This window comes from Pinus tabuliformis, chromosome 5_2 (genome assembly GCF_031772625.1).
Source record: "Pinus tabuliformis cultivar Carrire ecotype Pingquan chromosome 5_2, CPIR1, whole genome shotgun sequence".
Classification (NCBI taxonomy): Eukaryota; Viridiplantae; Streptophyta; class Pinopsida; order Pinales; family Pinaceae; genus Pinus; species Pinus tabuliformis.
In genome coordinates this window covers 889,577,428-889,604,151 of record NC_142306.1, presented here as the reverse complement: position 1 = coordinate 889,604,151, position 26,724 = coordinate 889,577,428, and the positions used below count along the sequence as shown (strand labels likewise).

The window sequence follows — 26,724 nt, the reverse complement described above, 5'->3', positions numbered from 1 at the left end:
ATGATACAGGCCTGATATAGATGTGACACATCACAGTGAGCTTGACTCTCCTGAGGCCTGACAACAATGATCCTCTAAGTAACTCGATGATGATGTATGGCCATAATAGTGGCATGGAGAGTTTCTTAACAGTGGTAATAATTTGACACTAACAGTGATCTATGATGGCAACAATGAAAACATAGTGACAAACCTTGATGACATGTGCAATCTTTTGAAACAGATGTAGCAATTAATGTTTGAACTTTGGAATATATGTTTGTTTTGAGCAGTGAGAATCACTATGTTTTGCAAAGAGTTTCAATGCATCTCTCTCCTACACAGTGCACACTATGGTGATAAATTTAAAACCCTTGCATTTTGAAATGGAAAACAAAAACCAAGCAAAATGATTGTAAGGAAGAATGAGATGTCTCACTGTTCTTGGCACTTGCAGCTTAGAGAAATCTTCGTTCTTGGTGGCGAATTGGCAATAATGGCTATGGAACGTTCAAACCCTCCTTGGCAGCAACCACATTCCTTCTCCAGCGCTCAGAAAAACAAAATGACATGAAAAAAACCAAAAATCGAATTTTATAGGCCGCGCGGAAAGATTTCACAGTCACCGGGCGATATTTTACGTTGTCGCGCGATATTTTCCGAAATATCGGCGATATATCGGAAATCGCGCGATATTTTCAAACCCATAAAATATCGCGATATTTGGTCGGCGATATTTCGGCTCGCTGAAAATATTGCGATATTTCCGAATATAGCTGATATCTCGGCGATATTATCAACACTGCTTTACATCATGACTTTTACAATTTTACATCTCAAGGGGGAAATCCCATTTGACATAGACCCTCATAGACCACCTAGTTCTGCGACACAACTATAATCTAGCAGATCAAGCAATTTGCAATAACCTAACCAAATAGTTAGAATTATTTCCAAATTAATTTTACATAGACTCAAAGCACACTAGGATTCCTCTAAGATTCTAATGACAAAATCCATTCTGGCTTTGGGGTTAGGCTGAAGGAAAACTCTGCCGATCATGGATCGGTGAGACAAAAAACCTTCCAGAACATAGATTATCACTAGAAAATTAGGTTTTCCCAGGCAATTTACATACATGACTCAGTTCTGCTAAGATTATTTACAATTTACACATGCAGATTGGGTTTACAACATGACATGATCCGGCCGATGATGATAGTCGAATGGCACGGACAGGTCGATCAAGCGCTATCCCTTTTGAGAAAAAAGGGGTGTACTACTATGGGTAGTTGACACGTAGTGGTCAACACCCTACAAGATAATCTGGCCACAAAAATTAGTGAGACAATTCTTACCTCACTCGACACTGATTCAATTCTAAATACTGGCACAAAATGGGTTGATCGAACCCTTGCATCTGCCTTCTGTGCAAGCCCTATGAAAAATTGGTTACCCGATTCCTAATGCAGTAAACTGATGATATTTCTACTATTTGTTAAATTCCTTTAAACAAATTACTTGCAGTTTTCTACAACAAATATCAAAATACATACACTACAACCTACACAAAATAAATACTACGGAAACTAAATATTGCACATGAGAGAAATAAACACACACAATTACACCATTGTTTTTTGGACAAATGTCCCCCGAAAAACCTAATGTGGTAAAACCGGTGCAGTAGTTGAGGGTTTTAGTTATTATGCAGTAGTAAATCTGAGTACAAATCGTTGGATGCCCAAACTGGCTATCCAATACAGAGAAATGCTAGCAAAGAGCTAGTGAGAAAAATCTCACACTCATTCAGGAGATCCGACACTGATTAGGGGCTGGTTGGTTGGCCCCACGCTGCCTCTCTGCAACTTCTACGTCAATCCTATGCAGATCTGCGTCACACTGGCTGGGCTTTGCATCACCTTCTTTGCTGATCTCCTGCTATCTAGAAATTCGATCTTCTGGCTGTCCGGTCTCACACCCCGGCTTCTGGCACTGGATCTTGACTCTCCTAGTTGGATTTCGAACACCCTCTAAAGCTTTACATTGCCTCTGCGTGGCTCTGTGCTATCTCACTAAACTGCTCTATGCCCTCTCTGCTTTGCACTCTCCGGATCTGGAAAACTCTCCTTAGGACTACTATCCTTGCCTGTCAACTCAAGAAGATCGCTCGATCTCACTCTGACAACTCAACGTTGCTACTCTTGAGAACTTCAATCTCTGATCTCTCATTCAATGTGTTCTCCAAGTGCCCATCGAACTCCTTCTTATATCTCTCGTTGGAGCACCAACGACCAAGATTAAAACATAATCAAGGGCTAAGATTAACTGGGAATTGATCCTCGTCTTCTTCTAGAAGATCCACACTTGATTTAATTAATACCCTTTAATTAACCAGATTTCCGAAGTTTAGACTTAGGGAACCATTTAAGAAAGTTAATTATTTTAATTTAATCATCTCTAGGTGGAATTTTCCCAAACGATTTCTGGGTATTGGAAAATGCATGTGTCTTAGCCTCTCTACAAAATCTTGAGGCAAGCGCACATCCGATGCTACAGAAATCAACAAGCCCTCACGCGCACTGCCTGGGAGCTGTGTTGATCAAGCTGTCCTACCCAACTCAGTCTCTGAGAATGACTTTCTAGCCCCTCTAAAAATTATCTCGACCTCTAGCAACTGAATTGACCCTCTCTCTAGCTAAATTGAATTCTACATCTAAAGCTTCCTGCATAGCCCTTGCACAGCCTCACTGAGGAAACTCGACCCTCCTGTAGTCGACTCCCTGGCATTGGAAAACTTCCTCTAGACTCACTCTCTTTGCCAGTGTTGAAAATATCGGTATCGGCAAAATATCGGCAAGGGTCCAGAAAATATCTTATCGGCAATATCGGCAAAAATCTCGGTAAAATATCGGCAAATATCGGCAAGCATAAAAAATAATTTTTTCAAATTTTTAAATATAGCCGATATTTTGCCGATATTTTCAAAATATCGCGATATTTTGCCGATATTTTCCGATATTTTGAAAATATCGCGATATTTTCAAAACCGAAAATATCGCGATATTTTCTCGGCGATATATTGTTTTGCCGAAAATATCGCGATATTTTCGAATATCGCCGATATATCGCCGATATTATCAACAGTTCTCTCTGCCCCTCACTATTTCCGTGTCTTCTCTCTGGCTTAAACTTCTCTCTGTTGAATCGCTGCAGTTTGGAAATGTTGAGAAATCTAGGGCATCAATTAGGTGATTTCTCTTTGATTAGTAATTGCTTGTGAGTGCTTTTTACAACTTTAGTTTAGGATCTTCTTCACTTAGATATTAATGTTCTTCTTCATCAAACAACTACTAATGCATGAACATAAATAGACAAGAGATAGAATGTAGGCTATGAGCTAGGGCCAAAACCTCTCACTCTTTGAGAGGAAAAACCCGCACAAAATTCTTCTTATAGAGATTCCTATTCACGAATACCAATACCAAGACCCTTGACCTATTTTCCACTCCAAGACCAAGACACAAGTTCTCCTTCCAGTCAATTTTCTTTTTGACTCCTCTTCCACTTCGACCTTCTTTGCATTGAGATCATCTGCTATCTGAGCATAACAAACTGTAGACACACTTGAGATGGCATCGAAGCACATCGCTATATTGTCACCAAAATGTTATCACTGTAGCAACACTAAAACACTGTGATATATCACTGAACAATAGCTCCTTCATAACATAGAGCTAGCATCGAACTGTGGCTAATACAAAGCACCAAAATGTAATATATACTTGTCCGAACTGTGTAGCACCGAGACCTTATTTCAAAGATTCGAAATTCTGTTTCTGTGATTAGCCTAGAAAAATTTTTCGCTATCCCTTTATTCAAGTTCCTTCTATACCTTGACGTCCAAACTTGTCTCTTATCTTTTAGCTGTCACTGTGATCCGAATTTCAGAGGGATCTGAATTCCCTTGACTTCTCACTGAACTGTAGCCTTCACGGAACTGTGTGGCACCGAAACTCCCTCATGAAATGGTCATTCGAATCTCAGAGGGTGATCCGAACTTCTCTTGACTGTTCACTCGAAATCACAGAGAAATATCCGAACTTGTCCTCTATAGAAATGAGAAGACCCTTCACACCTATATATAGTGGTTTTTCTCATATAAATGAGCTGACCTATGAATTTGAATAGGCGTGTCTTCATTAGGTTAGCCGACATGAGTTCTTCTTTCTGTTTTGAGGCTAACTTTAAGAGGAGAACTTGTGCTTGTCTTTGGAGGGGCTATTAGACCATTCTATTGAATCATATACATTTCATACATGACATTTGTGAAAATTTCTAGATAGAAATCCAACTGCAGTGACTGATATTATTTCTTCTACTTATTAATTCATAAATAAGTTATTCACTGTGTTTCTACGACAAATATTGAAATAAATTCTATCGCAGCCTTCACAATTAAAATACTGCGGAAAATAAATGCAAGGAAAAATACTAGCACAAGTACAATCACAATGATACAATTATTTTTGGACAATTGTCCCCGAAAAAAGGCAATGCGGGAAAACCGATGTAGCAGACGAGGGTTTCTTTATTAATCTTCAACAAAAATCTCATGTACAAGATACAAACAACAGAATAGAAGAGAAATCTCTGTGAGAAATTTACTGACAGTTCTCTCACACTTCTCGGCGAGATTCTACTCTAGGAGAGGACCTGCTGCCCCCTTTGCTCCCACAACATCATCTTTTGCGTGAGGACTGCGCAGTCCCAGCGTCAGCCTTTGCACTGACCCTCTACGTCACAACTTCTGTGCTGTCCCTTCTCTGCTCCGCGTCTTCTGTTCTTGCACTCCCGACTGATGCTGCTACCCTCTCTCTCCTCCTCACCTGCAACTTTCTCTTTGAATCAATTTCCTCTTGCCGAACTTCAATCAGTGAGAAAATTGATTTTACTCGGGAAACTAAGTATTTGCCTAGTGTATTTTCCAAATGCCCATCAAAGTCCTTATAATCCTCTAGTTGAGAACCAATGACCTAGATTAGATTCTAATCAATGGCTTAGATCATTTGGACTTGTTTTTCTTCTTCTTCTAGAAGTTTCAGCCACAATTTAGATTAATACCCTTTAATTATTTTAATTCCCTAAGTTTAGACTTCGGCCTCCATTAACAATAATTAATTATTTTAATAAAATTGTCTCTAGGTGGAATTTCCCAAAATGATTTCTGGGTATTGTGGAATACATGTGTCCAAGTCTCCTTGCAAATTTTTAGGCTTAGAGCACATCCGATGCTACCAGAAATCAACACTCCCTCTTAGCAAGGAATGTGCTCTAGTAATGCAACCTGCTAAAGCATCACTCTATTCTGTGACATCTCCCTCTGCGTTGCTGATGTCTGACATCACTACCCACCAAATATTGTGCAAATGCTACATCTGTAGTGTTGCTGACTCTGCCACTGCCAACACTGCATTTGTACAATAACTGAGAAACCATCTATTTCTGCTACTAAAACGGATTCTCTACCTTACCCATCTGCTCCTTGAACTGGATGAACTTAGCTCTTCCTAGAGCTTTTGTGAGTACGTCTGCTACTTGATTTCCTGTGGATACGTACTGCAATTGTACTGCCTTGTTGAGAAATCTGAGGGCTTGATATGTTAATGATTTCTCTATCTTAGATAACTGCTTGTGAAGTATTTTTATATTTTTCCTTATTCAAACAAGATCTTTTCATATGAGTATGTTTATTAACTTCATCAACCAGCTATCATGCATAATAAGCAAAAGAACAATAACACAAGATATAGGCAGCAACCTAGGCAAAACCTCTCCAACATGAGAGGAAAACCCATGGTAGTTCTTCTTATAGAATCTTCACTTGACAAAATTTCCAAGACCCATACAAAGACCCTTTGACCAAAGTGTTTCCAAGATCAAGGCTAGAACCTTCTGCTAGTGCTGTCCTCTGACCTGCTGTTCCATGGATCAGATCTGCAACTATAGATGGATGAATTGGCTTCCCTCTTCCTTCCTCCTTCCTCCAAGCTTCACTTGTCCAAAATAGTTCACTTGTTCAGCTGTTGTCCTTAACACTTGCCTTGAAACAAGATGATCTGCTCCCTTGATGTGGACTGATCAACAATCCTTGCAGCAGACCTGAAGATGTCACTGTCTTACCACGTGTGAGTGAGCTACTTGATCTTGTAGCCTCCTCCTTGCCTCGCTATGCTTGGAGCTTCCTTATAAACCAACAAACGAACTCTTTAGGCCTCAAATCAACCCTTATCATGAAGATGACCTAGGACTGTAATGCAACCCTAATTGTTACCTGTTCCTTCACACGTGTGAGAGGTTTAGGGCTCTTCTAGCCCTCCTAAATGTTCACTCTACTTGTCTTTGTTCCAAACAAATTTTCCCTTCAAATGGACCCAAGGTCGAACTCTTTCGTTGATGATGAGAGCACATAGGATGATGCCATAGCCTTGCACGTGTGGACAAAATTCCTGCGATTATAGATGGCAGAACAAACCTTCTTCTTGTTGACCCGCGGTTCCTTGAGTTTACCCTTTCTTCGCACCCTTAGACAGACTTCTTTGCATAGGAGAGAGACTGAATTGATGTGTTGTGAGTGTGTTCAAATGAGGGAGGAGAGGCCCTTATTTATAGTCTTCTTAACGCTGCTCATTAGGCTGACATGACTTGTCTTTAGGCTGACTTTACATAATGATTTAGCCGACATGAATATAATACATTTTTGCCGAAATTACAATGCCATTTTGATCTTCGCTTGGAGGATACTTTTACTAGCCATTTGTACTTGAACTTGGAGGAGACATTCCACATGGTTCTGCCCTTGATCTTGGAGACACAAACTATATACTTTACAAGTGTAATTATTTACATTAATGACACAAACCTATCACCTAGCCTAGAGCTCTCAATGGGAGCTACTACAAACAAATTTTGAGCATGAAACCCATGACTCAAATTTACAAAATATTTTGCTAGATATAATTTACATCATTTACAATGGAATGTGTCATTATGAAGACCGAACCTAGTTACACTTTCTTCAACACTCCCTCTTAACTAGGGAGGTATTCATACATACATGGTACTTGGACAATTTTTCAAGTTCACAGAAGAATTCTCATAAGAAGATCGGATTTGCAATCCATCTATTATAGCATCATTTCAACCAACATTGTTTTCATATAGCAAGGCCTTGACTAATAGCTCTATCTCTCACTTAGATCAGAGCACAATGTTGGCGAGACCAATGACTGATAGACACACATCATCATTGTCTCTCTTAGGGTCATACCCACCCAGGTGTTCTCCGAGTATGCCCTACTAGGACTATTCTCATCTTGGGTTCCCAACCCTCAAGAATATCGGTCCTCTTGCCCACTCTTATCTTGGATGTCCTACCACATGCTCAAAGAGTGTCAGATACCAACTGATTACACAGTCCTCCATTCTTTCTTCCAAAGAAGACAAGAATGTTGTGTCTAACTCTCCCTCTTAATCAGGGATGAGTTCCAAGTTTCGCTTTACTCAGAAACTTACTCATGTTCCTTTACTCATAGGAACCTTCCAGAGCTCCCTCTTAAACAGGGACTCTATCATCAGTTTTTTTTAGGGTCTTCTCTTTGGCTGATGATCCAAGACCTCGATGTCATCAATTTCTTCATGTGTAGGGTTCAACCATCCATCACTTTCCTCCATCATGTCATTCCTTCTTTCCTGGAAAGTATCTTCCTTGGATTTGCATCTGGAGCTTTCTTCATAGGGCCATCTATCTCCGCCTTTCTTTCAACGATGTTTACTTTAGATCATAAGGTACATAGTTGTGACATCCTTCACAACTCTTCTTACCATGGCCCTGCACACATACCCAGACTTATCCCAAAAGGTCAGAAACCAAAAACAAATCACATATTACCTTTTTGGTGATGGCCTTTTCCAGTGACATCTTCTTGTAGGTATCAACACCCTGCATACATGTTGACATATCTCCCAAAGATATCTGTAGTCAAGGGTCTTCATCTTTTCAGACTTCCATCAGAGTCTCCATATCTTTTCAGGAGATTTCCTAGTCAAATCTTCCTGCTTCTCTGGATGTTGATTGTCTTCATCATGGTTGCATATTTCACGATCTTTACCATCCTCATACCTTTTATTCCCAGGAGCTTCCAATTAGAGTTCCTTAATTGTAATCAACTACCTCATACTCCATATGAGGACATATTATGTTGATTTCATTCGGTGTGACTTAAGCCTTCCTACATCCTTTCAAAGGAGGAGATCCTTTTTCTGTTGATCATGCTTGATCCATGTTACCTGCAACCATATGACATGATATTATAATATTAAACACAAGTATACATACCTCATTTGTCTTGAATCATACCATGATTCTTGCATCAGACTTCTTGAGGGATCTTTGACCTGCAACGGAGTTGACTTGATCCTTATAGGTTCTCTTGGTACCATCGTTCTGACTTGAATGAACGTGGATTCTTCACAGAGGATATTTGCATGTAAAAACTCTTTAAAGATTCGGAGAACCAAAGTGTTCTCATCTTAGAATTTCCTACATATAGCAATTTCATTCCTTCCTAGAATCCTTACATAAAGAAATACAATATACTTTAATCATAACCATTAACAGTATTTCCAGAGGATTCAACATGTCCTCATACATCAATTGTTCATCCAAGGATGGTACGGAATACATAATTAGTTCATTCTTAAAAAAGTTACTTAGACAACACACAAGAACGTTTATGAATCACAACTTGTCACTAAATGCTACGCAACCTGCTAACTAAGACCTATGAAAGAAAACAGGAGGCGATCTTTTAATCATAGTAAAGATCCTGTGGCTCCTCCTTCTTCGGCTTCTTTTCATTGTCTTGTATTTCCTGAGCGACATGAGCTGTTTCATGTTTCCTCTTGCCATTCTTCTTTCGCTTGGGACAATCTCTTCGGTAGTGTCCATATTCGTGACATTCAAAGCACTGAATCTTCGACGTGTCTTTCTTGGGATGTCGCTGGTGACCAGATCTCTCAAACTTTCTGAACTTTCCTGTTCTCTTGAACCTGGCAGCAAATGCTTCCTCCTTGGATCCAACTGCAATATCTTCTTTGGCCTTTAATCTGGCTTCTTCCACTTTGCATATTGCCCACAGATCATTGAGTGAGGATGCATCCTTCTTAGCCCATATGCTGGCTGTAAAGTTTCCCCACTCCTCAGGTAGTGCATTCAGCACTATAGTAGTCATCTCTTGATCAGACATGATTTCTCCTCATTCCTGCAACTGATCTCTTATTTCAGAAACCCTTATGAAGTATGGAGCTATACCTTCTTCTTTGTTGATCTTCATCTTGTATAACTCATTCCTTAAAGAGATTCCTTCTCCTGCAGTGTTGACGGAGAACAAATCTATCAATTTGTCATAGATTTCCTTGGCTGTTTCAAGCTTGGCTACTCAAGGAATCAGAGAGTCCTTGATAGATTCTATGAGAATATTTTGAGCTCTAACTTCGTTTTTGTTATAGTTAGCCAATTCTTGACTATCAGTAGGAGCAACAATTTTCTTTTGTACATGATCAATAACTTCTTGTTCTTTCAAATTGAGGTCAGTTCTCTTTTTCCAAGCAAGGAAGTTGGCAACTCCAACTAACTTATTGCTTTCCTTGCAAGAAGACATCTTTTCCAAGACTAGTTTTGCTCAAATAAATAAGATACTTACTTGATGTGATGATCCTTGAAGCTTGAATTTTGATGGCTGCCTTGTATGAGCTTGAGGAAGCTTGTCTATCCTTGAATGCTAGGGAACCTGATATTTTATCCTTGAGGATCTGCTCTTCAACTGAAGTGAGAGGATTCTTGATACCTTCCTTGTATAGATCTGCCCGAAGTAGATCTTGTCTTCTCTTTGATAGATCTTGGAGTTTCAGAATGTGGATCTGAGTCTAGCTTTGCCTTCAACTTCAACTGCCTTGCCTCTTCTTTAATGTTCTTTATCAGCCCTTCCTTGATGTACTACCATTGCTTTGATACCATGTTGAGAAATCTAAGGGCTTGATATGTTAATGATTTCTCTATCTTAGATAACTGCTTGTGAAGTATTTTTATCTTTTTCCTTATTCAAACAAGATCTTTTCATATGTGTATGTTTATTAACTTCATCAACCAGCTATCATGCATAATAAGCAAAAGAACAATAACACAAGATATAGGCAGCAGCCAGGGCAAAACCTCTCCAACCTGAGAGGAAAACCCACGGTAATTCTTCTTATAGAATCTTCACTTGACAAAATTTCCAAGACCCATACAAAGACCCTTTGACCAAAGTGTCTCCAAGATCAAGGCTAGAACCTTCTGCTACTGCTGTCCTCTGACCTGCTGTTCCATGGATCAGATCTGCAACTATAGATGGATGAATTAGCTTCCCTCTTCCTTCCTCCTTCCTCCAAGCTTCACTTGTCCAAAATAGTTCACTTGTCCAGCTGTTGTCCTCAACGCTTGCCTTGAAACAAGATGATCTGCTTCCTTGATGTGGACTGATCAGCAACCCTTGCAGCAGACCTGAAAATGTCACTGTCTTCCCACGTGTGAGTGAGCTACTTGATCTTGTAGCCTCCTCCTTGCCTCACTATGCTTGGAGCTTCCTTCTAGACCAACAACCGAACTCTTTAGGCCTCAAATCAACCCTTATCATGAAGATGACCTAGGACTGTAGTGCAGCCCTAATTGTGACCTGTACCTTCACACGCGTGAGAGGTTTAGGGCTCTTCTAGCCATCCTAAACCTTCGTTCTACTTGTCTCTGCTCTTCAAACAAATCTGCCCTTCAAATGAACCCAAGATCGAACTCTTTCCTTGATGATGAGAACACATAGGATGATGCCCTAGCCTCACATGTGTGGACATAATTCCTGCGGTTATAGATGGCAGAACAGACCTTCTTCTTGTTGACCTGCGGTTCCTTGAGTTGACCCTTTCTTCGCACCCTTAGACAAACTTCTTCGCATAGGAGAGAGACCGAATTGATGTGTTGTGAGTGTGGTCAAATGAGTGAGGAGAGGCCCTTATTTAAATTTTATAGTCTTCTTAACACTGATCATTAGGTTGACATGACTTGTCTTTAGGCCGACTTTACATAATGATTTAGCCGACATGAATATAATACATTTTTGCGGAAATTACAATGCCATTTTGATCTTTGCTTGGAGGATACTTTTACTAGCCATTTGTACTTGAACTTGGAGGAGACATTCCACCATGGTTCTGCCCTTGATCTTGAAGACACAAACTATATACTTTACAAGTGTAATTATTTACATTAATGACACAAACTTATCACCTAGCCTAGAGCTCTCAATGGGAGCTACTACAAACAAATTTTGAGCATGAAACCCATGACTCAAATTTACGAAATATTTTGCTAGATATAATTTACATCATTTAAAATGGAATGTGTCATTATGAAGACCGAACCTAGTTACACTTTCTTCAACATGTCCCACGCTGAACACAGTGTCTAATAAAGTGACATCCGATATCAATGTGTTTTGACCGATCATGAAATAGTATATTCTCAGAGAGTTTAATACAACTCTGATTATCACAGAAAATACTGGTCGCCTCCATCCTTTTCCTAAACAGACTCAGAAGTAGTTTTCTAAGCCATATAGCTTCGCACGCAACTGTGCTGACCACCATATATTATGCTTCTGCTGAGCTTAGAGCTACCGACTTCTGCTTCCTGCTGTACCAAGAGATCATTCTTGATCCAATGCTGAAGCAATACCCGGAGGTACTTTTCCAGTATACTGAACTACCTTCCCATTGCGCTTCTGTGAATCCATTCATTTTGACGTCATCTTCTCGGGTGTATTTCAATCCATATCCGACTGTTCCACACACAAATCTAAGAATGTGCCTAGCTGCTGCCCAATGTACCCTTTTAGGTTCCACCATGAACTGACTGAGGGTGTTGACAACAAAATAAATGTTTGGCCTAATGTTGACCAGATACGTGAGCGACCCAATGAGTTGTCTTTGCAAGGTGGGGTCCACCTCCTTGTCTCCTGATGCATCTATTTTCTTCCAGTTGGTGATCATTGGCATAGCCATGGGCCGACAATCGTGCATTCTGAATATCTTTAGAAGCTTTGTAGCATATCTTCCTTGTCCAAGGAAGATCTCCCCATCCTTCAGCCATTCTTCCAACCCTAGAAAATAATGCATCAACCCCATATCCTTCATGTCGAATTCTACTTCAAGATTCTTCTTGTAGTCCTTTATGAGCTTAGATGACCCTGTTAGAAACAAGTCATCCACATATAATACTAGAATGAGTGGCTCATTCTCCACCATTAGATAGTGGAGATTGGGATCAACATCACTCTTCACGAATCCCAACTGCTGCAAGTAACTATCATTCTAACCATACCATGCTCTAGGTGCCTGCTTGAGCCCATACAAGGATTTCTTTAACCTACATACATGAGTTTTCTTCTCATGAGTTTTGAAGCCTTCACGTTGTTCTATATACACCTCTTCTTCTATTACCCCATTCAAGAATGTTGTCCTGACATCCCTCTGGTGAATCTCCCATCCCATTTGAGCTGCTAGGGATATAACGGATCTGATAGAGGTATATCTGGCTATTGGGGCGAAGGTCTCTTCATAGTCTATTCCTTCTTTTTGTGCGTACCCCTTTGCTACGAACCTAGCCTTGTACTTGTCTATACTGCCATCTGCAACATACTTGATCTTGTAGATCCATCTTGATCCTACAACTGATCTATCCTTTGGCCTAGGTACCACTTCCCAGACATCATTCGTCATGATAGAACTATACTCTTCTACCATGGCATCCACCCATACTTGGTGTTGTAAGACTTCTTGAAAGATAGAGGGTTCTTCAAGCTGTGCTACCAAGGCTTGGTACTGGTCAGGCTGTTTACGCTACCTTTTTTCGGTTCTAGGAGCTCCGATAAACTCCTTTGTGTCCTTCAATGTCTGTCGTATATCTCTACTGGTTCTACCACTGGTGGTGGGAGGCTCGATCAAATCCCCCTCCTGTTCCCGCCGTTCCACCTGTTTAGAACTACTTGGATTTCCTTCTTCTAAGGAAATACTGGTACTGGTCACTGTGCTAGTTTCAGGTGTCTATCCTCCAACTTGTCCTCCTTGCTGCCCTTGCTGCTACTGGACTAAAGGAATATCTATTGATTGATCTTCTGCTGGCATCTCTCGGGATTTCTTGAAAGCTCTATCCTCCATGAACTTCGCATCCCGTCTTATTATAATCTTCCGGTTGCTAGGAATGTAGATTCTGTATGCCTTCAAGGTCTCCCTATATCCTACAAGGTCCCTTTTTCTGCAGTCTGAGCCAGTTTACTACGCTTCTCGTCTGGAATGTGACAATATGCCACACTTCTGAATATTTTGAGATGACTGACTTTCGACTTCTTCCCTATGAAAACACCTTTGGGCGTTTTCTTCCCCAAAGCTATGTGAGGAGTTATATTCTGCATATACATTGCTGTGTTGCAAGCTTCTGCCCATAAGAATCTAGGCAAATCCTGATCATACAACATAGCGTTTGCCACCCCAACAATAGTTCTATTCTTATGCTTTGCTACTCCATTCTGTTCCGGATTATATGGAGCTCTCCATTCTCTTTTGATGCCCTCTTTTGTGCAGAAATTTGTGAAGTCTTTGTCCGTATATTCTCCAGCATTATTTGAATGCAATACCTTTATCGTTTTCCCTGTCATGCTCACAACGAGAGCCTTAAATTCTCTGAACCGATCAAAGACCTCATCCTTGGTCTTTAAGAAATAGATCCAGGTTTTCCTAGAGTGATCATCAATAAAGGTGAGAAGTATTCGCCACTACTAAGAGCTCTTGTGGACATTGGACCACATATATTTGAGTGTATCAATCCCAATACACCCTATGTTTTGTTTTTACTCCTGGAAAAAGCTACTTTATCGTATTTCCCTAGTACGCATCCTCTGCATATATCATCATGCTCAGTACTAAGAACTGGAACTCCTATAACAGTCTCTCTGAGCATCCTTGGTGCTCCATGGTGTAAGTGTTCCATTCACTTGTGCCATAGCTCATTCAGTTCCTTTTCACCATTAAGATTGTTGCCTATTAGAGCCATTGGAGACTCGAGCTGCAACCTATACAGTCTGTTGCTCGAGCTCCAATTTTGTCTCTTCTTCTTCTAGCTTGGATGTTTGACATATACTTTCTTTCCAATGAAGTATACATTGTATCCCTTGTCCAGTAATTGGGACACTGAAATTAGATTCATTCCTAAACCGACACATGCAAAACATTAGTGGCTTGGATGCTGGTTCCTACGTCCGTTTGAAATGCTATGGTGCCTCTCCCTACTGGAGTACACTTTGTTCTGTTTCCCATAGTAATCTGGAAGTCCATTTGCTCTTCTTGATAGCTCGAGAAATATTCTCGTACTCCAATCATATGGGTTGAAGCTCCACTATCAATGTACCAAACATCTGCTGATGCTGAACTTGCCAAGCATGCAAATTCTTCTTCTAATCTAGAAGATAATCTAGAGACATCTTGATTTTCCATCCTTCTTTGTGCTATTTTCCTATTTGATGCTTTTCTACCCCAACAACTGCTGCAAAATATCTGCGTCCCAGCTGAAGATCTGCTCTGCAAGGAAAAATACGCTGCTCCCTTCTGCCTCTGGTAAGCTTCGATCTGGAGATCGAATTTCTTTGTTGACTCACTCAGAGAAATCGATTTCTCCTCAAAACTTCGTCCTCCTTGGCCTTCAAACTGCGCTGCCTCTGGGGTTTCGAATTGCTGCCTCTACAATAATTTTGAAATCCTTTTCCTCTCTACTTCTGAGCTCTTCTACTTACAATCTGTGCTTTGATACCATGTGAAAATTTCTAGATAGAAATCCAACTGCAGTGACTGATATTATTTTTTCTACTTATTAACTCAGAAATAAGTTATTCACAGTGATTCTACGACAAATATCGAAATAAATTCTATTGCAGCTTTCACAATTAAAATACTGCGGAAAATAAATGGAAGGAAAAATACTAGCACAAGTACAACCACAATGACAGTTATATTTGGACAATTGTCCCCGGAAAAACCCAATGCGCGAAAATCGGTGTAGCAGATGAGGGTTTCTTTATTAATCTTCAGCAAAAATCTCATGTACAAGATACAACCAGTAGAATAGAAGAGAAATCTCTGTGAGAAATTTACTGATAATTCTCTCACACTTCACAGTGAGATTCTAATCTAGGAGAGGACCTACTGCCCCCTTTGCTTCTCACTACGTGAGCTTCTGCACGAGGACTGCACAGTCCCAGCATCAACCTCTGCGCTGTCCCTCTGTGTGACAGCGTCTGCACTGTCCCTTCTCTTCTTTGTGTCTTCTGCTGTTGCACTCCCGACTGATGCTGCTACCCTCTCTCTCCTCCTCACCTACAACTCTCCCTCTGAATCAATTTCCTCTTGCCGAACTTCGACCAGTGAGAAAATCAATTTTACTTGGGTAACTGAGTATCTGCCTGGTGTATTTTCCAAATGCCCATCGGAGTCCTTCTTATAATCCTCTAGTTGAGAACCAACGACCCAGGTTACATTCTAATCAATGGCTTAGATCATTTGGACTCATTCTCTGTCTTCTTCTAGAAGTTTCACCCACAGTTTAGATTAATACCCTTTAATTATTTTAATTCCCTAAGTTTAGAATTGGGCCTCCATTAAAAATAATTAATTATGTTAATAAAACTGTCTCTAGGTGGAATTTCCCAAAACGATTTTTGGGTATTGTGGAATACATGTCCCCAAGCCTCCCTGCAAATTTTGAGGCTTAGAGCACATTTGATGCTACCATAAATCAACAACATTAATTCTTTTGACAATTCCTAAAGGCTCGCAATGGGAGCCATCTAAAATAAAATCCCTTACTCATGAAACCCATGAAGCAAGCCAATAATAATTTAATTGTCTTCTTTACATCATTTACAAAAATCACAATTACATGTCATTATGAAGACCAAACCTAGTTACACTTTTCATCAGGAAACTCATTCTCTGCCAAGGAACTCAACCTCAAGTGTATGCTTCTTCAACTCCATAGACCTCTTCTTATAATCTCCTGTTGAATCACCAAAGACCACGATTGAATCCTCATCAATCGCTGAGATCATCTCTAAGTCGATCCATGTGAGTTTCTAGAGAATTCTCATCTTTCTCAATTAACTCCTATTAATTAATCGATTTCCCTAATTTAGACTTTGGCATTTTTTAATTATCAATCAATTAAGTTAATTGAGGTGTCTCTAGGTGGAATTTCCAGAAACAATATCTGGGTTCTTGAGATTTCATGTGTTTAGCCTCTCCACAAAGTTTGAGACTAGAACAACATCCGATGCTACAGGTATTAACAAAATGGACCTCCATTAGTTGATGCCCTAGTCATGGCACTTAGTCATGTAGTTGTTCCCCTCCGTTGCCATGTATGTTAGTAGAACATATTAATTAAAGGGTTGACCTTGGAAATTCCACCTCCTCTTAGGGGCTAGAAGTACCTAATAGGGTTGATTACTTGGCCTCCTCTAACAAGGTAGGGAACATTTTTACAAGACTTGGTCTAGTTATATATTTGAAGGTGATCCTAGTTTAAAGCTAAGTCACCAGATTCGTCCTCCCCCTCACATGTCACAAATCCAATGTGTCGGACGTGATTCTCTACTGACACGTGTTTGAAGTTTGGGATTCGTGTCAGGAATGTGTTTGATTCATGTCCAGAGAGAATCACAATTTTTGGACACGTGTTTGCCTAAATTGGGTTGCATTTGTCCATTTGCATTCATTGTTTAGGTGTTGTGGGATTGACTGACAAAGGAGTTAGGAGTCTTTTTGATGATGGTGATACTCTTAAGTGGTCATCCTCCACATCGGCATATGCATATATTACATTGGATATAGAGAAGGAGGATGCAAAAGAGAGCAGTTGTGGTACTGATGCTAAGTTTGATGTTGATGAGCTATGGGCATAGCTTATAGCTTGCCGACAGCAGCTTATGAGATTCTTGTGTTTGTCCAATGTCAATTTATCATATTCGTTATTGATGTAGTAGTAAGTGCTAGTTGTAAACTTGTATCATTGATGAATCATGATTGTATGCATAATGTTACAATGTACATGTATGATTGAATTTGTATCATCATGAGAATTTTTGTACTATCTATTAATTATATATATATATATATATATATATATATATATATATATAAGATGTCCTAGTGTCATGTTCCGGGGGTTCTCCGTGTCTCGTGTCTAACTCTCGTATTTGCATGTCCAGTGTCCCTGTGTTAGGTGACTTAGGCTTAATGTATTACTATGCCCCTAACAATGAAGTATGGTCCACTATGATGTATCTATTGTTGTTATCTTTAATAAGTGGTTGCTTTTACTTGAGTTTGAGATGGTTTTGCCATGTGGTTTTGCACAAAGCAGCTATTGATTTGAGGGCAGATCTATTCCACCCCTACCCCACATGATGCCCGGGCTGTACTACACTTCTAGAGGGCATGATGACCTTGCAGATGCAATGTTGCCCTTCCACAATAAAGTGTTGGGCACTTTGATGATCCTGACAGTTGATTAACACCCTAGAAAACCCTCAAATGCTATAATGCTAAGCTCACTTTGCTTAGCGTTGAGGATTCTTGATGATGTACGTGGTGCATCTAGCATGCCCCCACACTGGCCTTGACATCGCTTGCTGGACATGCCTTGATTCAGAGCCCAGATGATGATGATCAACCCCAAGATGATTAGCGAGGGCTTGTATTACCTCATGGAGCCCCAACACTGGGGTGAGTGCACCACGTTGTCTAGATGGCATCCATGGAGATGACGTAGGGTACACAGAGCCGACTTTTGGACACATGGAGATGTTTTGAGGTCCCCTCCTCAATTTATGGTTGATCGTGATGGGTGGAGATGCATCTAGCTGAGTTTTTGCACCTTTGGATCCTTAGTAACCCTAAAAGGGCACGTTCTTAGGGAGGCATTTTGGTTCACACGTGTGGGAAAATAGTGGTATATTTTATTTTGTTATGTTATTGAGTTGTCTTGTAACCCATCTACTTTATGTCTACTCAAAGTCAAACTTGTTACAGGGCTTTTAGTTGGATTAATGGATGTGATAGACCCCTATAAAAGGAGGATCACTCCATTCTATTTGTTCATCATCATTTGTGGATTTTGATTTCCTTTAGAGAGCTTGTCTTAGCCTTTTTACCACTTGCTACTTGTGGAGATGTGATCTTTTTGGAGCTATTGGTCAGGGAGACTAGTTTATGTATTGGAGATGTCTTTTTGAGATCGAAAGAAGACAATTGTTTAGAAAATTTGTGAGTAAAGTTGCAGATTTTTAATGGCTTTATATGTGATGAATGTTTGCTAGGGTTTTTCTATTGTACCATGTCTAAATGCATATTTTTATTGTAAAATCTTGGTTAATTATTGCATGTTAAATCTATTTTCCTTGAATGTCATAGAAGACCTTCTAGAGTGGTTTCTTCCAATTAATTTCTCCCCTCACAAAAATATAGTTAGGGTTTGCAAGTGAAAACTATGTTTTCCCCCTTACTCTATGCATAGATTTGATATCCCTTTAATTTATCCCTAAAGAATCCATCACCCAGGTAGGGAAAGGCACCGGGGATCCTTGTGGTGGTCAAAATTCATCAAAACTTCCATCTTGTCTCCTTTTTTTATTTTCTTAGGCCCTTTAAGCTAAGCTGCTAAGGCTAGGGCATAGGGCTGAATTCGATTAGGGCCTTTAAACGGAAGACGTTGAGGCTATCTTGGCTTGATCTCACCTTGATTGATCTTATAAACTCCAAATATATTTCTTATCATGGTGAAATTTTCCCTAATAGGGCTGACATCATCAACCTGAGGTAATCTGTGCCCTACAAAACTATAATCGTAAATGAGGCTTCAACTTAGGGCTTATCTTGAAGGTTTTCCATCTCATTTTGTTGAATTTACCGTTATGCAAACCTTTTCTTCATGCTTGCATGCCTAGATACTCCTTTGTTGAACTATACCTTGAAACCCTAGGTGTGTCATGCATTTTCTAAGGCTATGTTGTGGTGTGTTGTTCCTTTACATAAAGAATTGTGCCTTTGTCTATTTAAGAAGTACATTGCTTATCTTTTCATACATATCACCTTGAGCCAATTGACATAGATTATCCTTTAGGTGAAAATTGGGAAGCCTCCTGTGTGGTGAAATTCCACTAAATAGTAGGAGGAGGATTGTTGAGGTGATAGTGGCAACCCACCTCATTATTGCATCTTGTTTTGGCTTTTTCATTGTCAGGCCTCTCACAAGTCCTGCTAGATCTTGAGGCAACAATCACCATAAAACTTCATAAATATCTTTTTCCTTCTCTCTCTCCTAGATGGCTAGTGTAGTCACTAGGTTTTATGTCTGATTTATGCATAAAAGTGTTGTTTTATTGCATGTGGGTGGCTCATATTTTAGGATTAGTCTCTATAAATCAGTGTTGCGAAAATCGCGATAATATCGAAAAATAGCGGTTTTTTGAAAATGGCGATATTATTGCCCGATTCGTCTTCAAAAGTAATATAACCCTCACTTCCCAAGCGATGTAGTTAGAGGCACCCTTCAACCTGTCCTTGAAACTCAAATTGGTTGCTGCTATTTTGAAATCAGAAATTTACTGAAGAAAATTTATTGCTGGAATTCTAGATATGCTGTAAAAACTGAGAATTATGATTTCCTCTTCAGAGTTTAAAGCTCTGATACCATGTTAAACTTCTAATTCCAGATCTGATTTAATATTCTTAGTAGATTATTAGCCTAAAAAATTAAATTTGAATCTATTGAATAAAAATTACACTAGAATTTTAACTCAGAAATTTTCATTGGAAGTAAACACAAAAAATAATTTTCACACACAGTAATTTACCCTCCAATTGAACTTCACTTTATTAATCAGAACATTGAGGAACCCCTTACTGGGAAAATGGACCTGAAGAAATTTACAACCCAGAACAGAATTTTTACACCAGATAAAACCTGGAAAGTCCTTGTATATCTAAGAAAACCTGTTGTATGGCTGTGAGTGGGCTTGGTTGGCTCAGCCATATGGCTGCTCCTAACTCGGTCTTCGTGCTGGCAGTAAACTCCACCACCAAACCCTCTTCTGATTTTCTCTTGTACGAGATTCCTCTCTTCTAGAATTCCTCTTGTGCTGTATGATAGCCAGCCTAAAGTGAAGGGAAATCTTATTGAGTTGACATTGGTGGGTAGGGTTTCTAACAAGTTGCCCTAGGTTCGCACTCTTGCTTGAACTTGAATATTTTAGACATGCAGATTTAGGTGGTGTGAGATAGTAAGGTTATTACAAATTTACCACAATTATAAGGGATATTTTGAAGCCTTTGGGATAGAGGATGGGAATAACATCAACTGGGTTAAATATGCTTTGTCTTGAAAAAATGCTTCTTATATTAACAACAGAAATACATGGGAAAAACCAGTTGACATCCCTGCCCAAAGGATGGTAAAATTTCCAATGCCTCTGCTTTTGTATCAGTGAATTGTGTTAGAATTGCTTTAAAAAGTGCTAAAAAATGTTCCCAATTTCTTGGTTTGTGTGTGTGAATTGGTTTTTATTTGCTTTGACAAGTACTAACTGAAGAATTGATAGACATTGTAAAGTTCGACAGTCATCTTTAGTAATAATCCTGTTGCATATATATGTTATGCTGATTTTTATAATTTTGGAGCATTTCAACCTATGCAAAGTTGCTTTTTGTTACTAAAAATTTAATAACACTGCTATGTTATTGATGAGTAAAGCCCTTTCCACATCAAAAATAGTTTGTCCAGGCACTTCAGCAAGCTTGGCTTTTGAAAATTGTAGCAGAGTTCAGTGATAATCTTGACCCTTGATTTTAGGCTATTTTGTTTTACAAAATATTTCCATTAATTTGACATGCACTGAAACTTTGATTGCAGTTTCATGGAGGTTCTGTTGCAAGAGGTTCTGAGCTACAACTAGAAATTGCAGAATTTTATTGGAAGAATGTGGAGGTCTGCATTACTTAGTTCCGTTCAAGATGGCTTATAAAGCTATATGTTATTACCCTTAGAAAATTTTGACTCTCGGATATTTTGTTATAAATGCTTGATACCAACTTTTTTGTGAAACAGCTAGATGGAAGTCTAACTGTTTTAGCTGAAAACATAATGGGTTGTGTGAATGAGACAGAACATGAAGAAACAACTTTTCAGTATGGACAACAGTAAGCTAAAACAATCAATTGCAGGCTCTAGTTTCAGGAGATTGACTTTCTTATCTTGATTTATTTAAAAACTATTATTTCCTTTACCATGAAAAATGTTTCTCCTTTAGCTGAATCCTTTTTGTGTTTAAGGTGTGGAAGATGCAGACTGCAAAATGTTAAGATTTCAAACAAAGGAGTTGACTGGAACTGCTCAGAAAATGTATATTGGAAGCATAAAGTCCATAGATTGGAATCTGTGAAGATTGTGCTTCATGGAAATGCAGAGTTTGAAGCATATGATGTAGTACTAGAGGTACTATAAGAGTGAGGTTATAGTTATAGAACTGTTTTTTGCTTTGCAAGAAGTACTGAATATTTTTAGTTTCATTAATAAGAGCTTTGCTGTGATATGTATCGGACTTTTGAAAGGGGCTAATGCTTTGTACTCTTTCTGCAGGGGAATCATATTTTTGAAGTTCCTGAAGGTCATCGTCTTCGAGTAACTAATGAGAATATTGGTAAGATGTTGGAACATTCTCTCATTCCTGTGGACTTCTCTCTTATTCTCATTCCATTTGAGGTCCAAATCTTGAAAGCACTGTCCACCACAAGGATATATTATGCTTTACCTCTGGTTCATCTTATGTCTTAATTTGACAGCAAGCAGATCTCACCATTTGTCTAATTTTATTCTTTTTGTTAATTAAGGTTTCTCATGTTTACTTTCATTTTGTGCTAATTCTAAGAGCTAAACTTTGGAGGAGAAGCTATACAAATTACTAAGCTTCACAAGCCACTAAAATTGTGTAACGGCCCATATAAACTGATCCACTATATAAAGTTTTAAACTTTATAATAAAATGAATATGATGAAATTTAAATAATAAATATGTTAAGTTTTATAAATATAATTATGTGTAATACTCACAAATTTGAAAGCAGGAAGCATAAAAATTTGATTTGCACTTACCTGAACTGCTAGCTGATCCCGTGAAGTCGACGATACTGTTGCTGTTTTGCTCTGCTGCTGCTGTTTGCTCCAATTACCCAGGGAGACCGATTCCACCCAGCCTGATTGAGCAGAAGCTGGCTGCTCAATCCAGCAAGCTTCTCACAGCAGCCCACTGTCCCCCGTGCCCAGAACCTCAGACGGATTAAAGCTCTTCTAATGGATGAATTTCTGCTTCTGGTTCTTCCTGCGCTTCTCTTCTTTTTTTTTCCCCCCACTCTCGGTTCAGACCGCCAGTTTTATCTACGGGCCTGGCGGTGGCCGCCCTCCTACCTGCAGCCACCGCCTTCCCTCGACTCGACACGCCTTCCATGCAATTTATGCTCTCCGATATTTTCCTGTCAAGTGCGCTCTGTATTAAATTTTCAGTTGATTGTAAGCGCCCCCTTTTAAAAGGGTCCTGCATTGATTTTTGGTATTTTTGTATATAGTTTAGTTTAGTTTTACGTTTTAGTTTATATATGTTTATAAAGTTCAATTATATATTTTATAAAATTTAATTTATATATATTATAAAGTTTAATTATATATTTTATAAAATTTAACTTATATATGTTTATAAAGTTTAATTATATTTATAAAACTTAACATATTTATTATTTAAATTTCATCATATTCGTTTTATTATAAAGTTTAAAACTTTATATAGTGGATCAGTTTATATGGGCCGTTACAAATTGGTCAAGAAGATAAGTATACAAGCTTAAAATGATGACAGGACAGTTCTTAAGGCATCTCCAACCTAATTTTAGGACTGATCTATGCGAAAGAAAAAATATAGTCAAATGCCATTTCTTATTTTCTCTCTTGGAAACTAAACTTGATTCTTGGCTAGATTATTTCATTTCTTAAATTAAATTTAATGATGCTCTTAACTCTATTGGTATGTGTTACCCACCAAAATGGTTAACCCCATTGGAGAAAACTATTTTCCAATATTTGACGGCCAGCTGGACAGCCAGCCAGCCAGCCAGCAGCCCCTAATATTCACTATTCAATGATGATATGCCATGTGCCTCCACCATTTGCATCAGCCACATACATCTCACCATCTGACACTTCCTATTGGATTAAGGTGGGCTGCTATTTAAAAGGTACTTTGATCATTTTGCAATCGGGTGCTTATGCTTTTTTGTTTTGGGCATTTAGTATGGATAAAGAGGTGATCTAGAAGATTGACCGACATTGACTATATATCTGTTCTCTCACTTTACCAAAGGGGTTAATCTTTAGTCCTAGTCTAGTGCAATGTTGCAAACATCACGATTGGGATAAAATCGGTGAGGGTCCGGAAAAAGAAAAAAATCGTAAAAATTGGGAAAATATCGGTAAAAATAGACAAAACATTGGCAAAATACAAAAAATACAAAAATATTCAATTTTTTTTTCCAATTTTTGTTAGTATCTAAAGCATCCATAACATGAAATAAATGCATTGACACATAAATATGTAAGGAAAACTAATATATAAGATATGTAATATGTCTAGTGCTACATAACACATAACAATGAATCATGTTGTGAATCCCGAGTCCTAACTCAGCTTCAAAATATCAACAAAAAATATAATAAATGTATCTCATATCATGAGTCATATACAATGAAATGAACCACTCAGTAACTAATGATTTCCTCTCCCCCTTTTGCGAGAAAATGTAATAACTTTTCCTCTAGATGAAGAAGGCCTTTGGGCTGGCATTGGACTCTGATGTCCTATAGAAGTAGGAGGAGGTAGACCACGTCCTCTACTGGTGACCATGGTAGGTGTTGTTACCTCCGTCTCCTGTTAATCCTCCTCCTCTACCACCTCTCACTTGCAGCTACTACCCCGTCCACTACCTCCTCTAACCAATGAGGTGTCGATTCCTTGACAAGCCCCTCAACCTTAACCCTCCATGTAGAAATAATGTCAATCCCATCCAATGAGATGGCCTCCACATCGGGTGTCTTTTGAATGCCTTTGGGCTGGCATTGGACTCTAATGTCCTATAGAAGTAGGAGGAGGTAGACCCAATGTTTTAAAACTTCGACTCCGACTCGGAAATGACAAAGGGTCGACTCCGACTCCGACTCTGACTCGGTATCGACTTGGCTGGTTTGATTTCAATGACTTGGTCATTGTAAAAAATATATTAAATATTTATTTTTTTATAAAAAACATAATTTTAAAGATTTTCATTCATGTTTCCAAACACAAAGCTTTAGAAATAGAGAGAAGGCAACATATGATCAAAGTAGGCTCATGAATATATCCATTATATCAAAATGGCACCCAACGCACTGTCCAATACAAAGTTCATACTTAGCCACCAATGCCAGGATTATTTTCTGCCTCAGCCTAAGAACAATCACTAGACTACAACAACAATAATATCAATTATCTGCCTCTAATGAAATCTCAAAACCCTTGATTTAATTCTGGTCAAGTTCTAGAACAATCAAAGGTAAATATGTATTTATTAGTCCATTGCTAGAATGTTTTCCTTTTTAAAAACATTGTATGGCCCAATGCATTGTTTCAGTTTTCTAATTCATACCACTAGGATAACCATACTTCGGCCTTGTAATTTTCAAAATTTCTCACATTGATAGATTACTTTAGGGCTACAAATATGCAATAAACAACAACCCAACCATTGATATGTAGGAGGCGGAACAACTTTTGACAAATGTGCTTTAGGATTTTTGTCAAAGAGCCAAGCCGACCGAGTTTCTACCGAGCCGGCCGAGTCATTACCGAGTCGACCGAGTTGTTACCGAGTCAACCGAGTTGACCAAGTCAATGACTGGCTCGGTAACAACCCGGCCAGCCGTTCCATTTCAGCCACCGAGCCGACCCGGCCAAGAATTGGCTCGGTTTGACTAGGCCGAGTCGGAGTTGACTCGGTCATTTTTTAAAACAATGGGTAGATCACGTCCTCTTCTGGTGACCATGGTAGGTGTTATCATCTCCGTCTCCTGTTACTCCTCTACCACCTCTCCCGTGCAGCTACTACCCTGTCCACTGCTTCCTCTAACCAATGAGGGGCCGATTCCTTGACAAGCCTCTCGGCCTTAACCCTCCATGTAGCAATGATGTCAATCCCATCCAACAAGATGGCCTCCATGTCAGGTGTCTTGTGAAGTTGCCTCACCTACAATCGGAGATTGTAGTAGACATATAACATGTGGTTTAGGCGTTGGGACTGCAACTTGTATGAGGGTCATAAATTATAAATTAATAATTATAAAAATAATAAATTATAATTTTTAATGAATTCAAAAAATTAATTTGAATTTTTTTAACCTGTTGTGCTTCTTGGTATGTATTTTTCAAATACACTCCAATCATGCTCGCATGCATAGGAGCTACGTAATTTGTTGAGCACTCGAATGACAAACTTTTGGAGATTAGGTACTCTACCACCATAGCTTCTCCACCACACATCTACAACAAATAAAAGAAACATAAGGAAAAAATTGAAATTTAAAAGTTGAAACAAAGTATGAAGAGATAATGAAATTTGAAACAAACTAAAGCTTACCTAGCATTTTGGTTGTCCTATCCTGGATAGCCATGTCAAAGCTAAATGCGCCACCTGTGTTGGGTCCCTATAATACTAGTGATTACCCCATTACTATTGTAGTTATACCCCTTATTTATATTGTTGTGCCCCTATTACCCCCATATTGTTATTTCTGTGCCCCATAGAATCTCTCTATTGTTATTTTTGTGGCTTTATATTATTATTGTTAGGTCGGCTGGATTATATTGTGACTCCTTAGACTCCTATATATAGAAAGGAGGTTTTGTCATTTGTATCATCCAAGAATTGTTCATTTATGTAATGTAAAGGAGGTTGCCCCCTCGAAGAGGCTGAATTCTAAGGCGTTGATCTATCTTTTCTATCTTTTCTTGAGCTAGTTTCATAACATTTGGTATCAGAGCTTTGGATTCTAGGGTTTCGCTGCTCCAAACAGGTCATCGTGGCATTTTCGCTATAACTTTTTTCTGTGACGTTTCAGAAGTCGCAAAAAAAACCCATTTGAGAAGAAATCGCGCTGAACCTTGGGTCCGAATTTCAGAGCTTTTCGCGCGATATTTGCGGAGATATGATCTGAGGAAGTTGGTCTTTTTGCAGACTCCTGAATTACATTCAAAACAGGTGACCTGGGGAAAATCGTCATAACTTTCTCTCTGGGGATTGGATTGAAATTTCGTAAGAAGGTACAGAAAGAGGACGCACTGTAGTTTCTTGTGTGTGTGTTTCAGATTCAAAGGTTGAAACAGTGACTCGTGGCACGTCATACAAGTTCGCTCTACTGAACCAGTCTAAAAGCAAGTCACTGTGGGAGATTTCACATAACTCTTCCTTGGAGAA

General features: G+C 39.0%; 1 protein-coding gene across 3 annotated transcripts in view; it reads left to right on the top strand.

The window, feature by feature from the left end:
- UGP3 (UDP-glucose pyrophosphorylase 3) overlaps positions 1-22,021 on the top strand; it is a 216,475-nt gene extending 194,454 nt beyond the window's left edge. For 2 of the 3 annotated variants that reach the window (XM_089437165.1, XM_089437167.1), the window contains 4 exons: positions 21,086-21,160; positions 21,281-21,372; positions 21,505-21,667; positions 21,812-22,021. In XM_089437165.1, coding sequence (XP_089293291.1) covers positions 21,086-21,160; positions 21,281-21,372; positions 21,505-21,667; positions 21,812-22,006 — 525 coding nt within the window. In that variant the 3' untranslated portion in view covers positions 22,007-22,021. The remainder of the gene's footprint in view (positions 1-21,085; positions 21,161-21,280; positions 21,373-21,504; positions 21,668-21,811) is intronic. The other variant, XM_089437166.1, reaches the window with a different exon arrangement.
- The last annotated feature ends 4,703 nt before the right edge of the window (positions 22,022-26,724 follow it).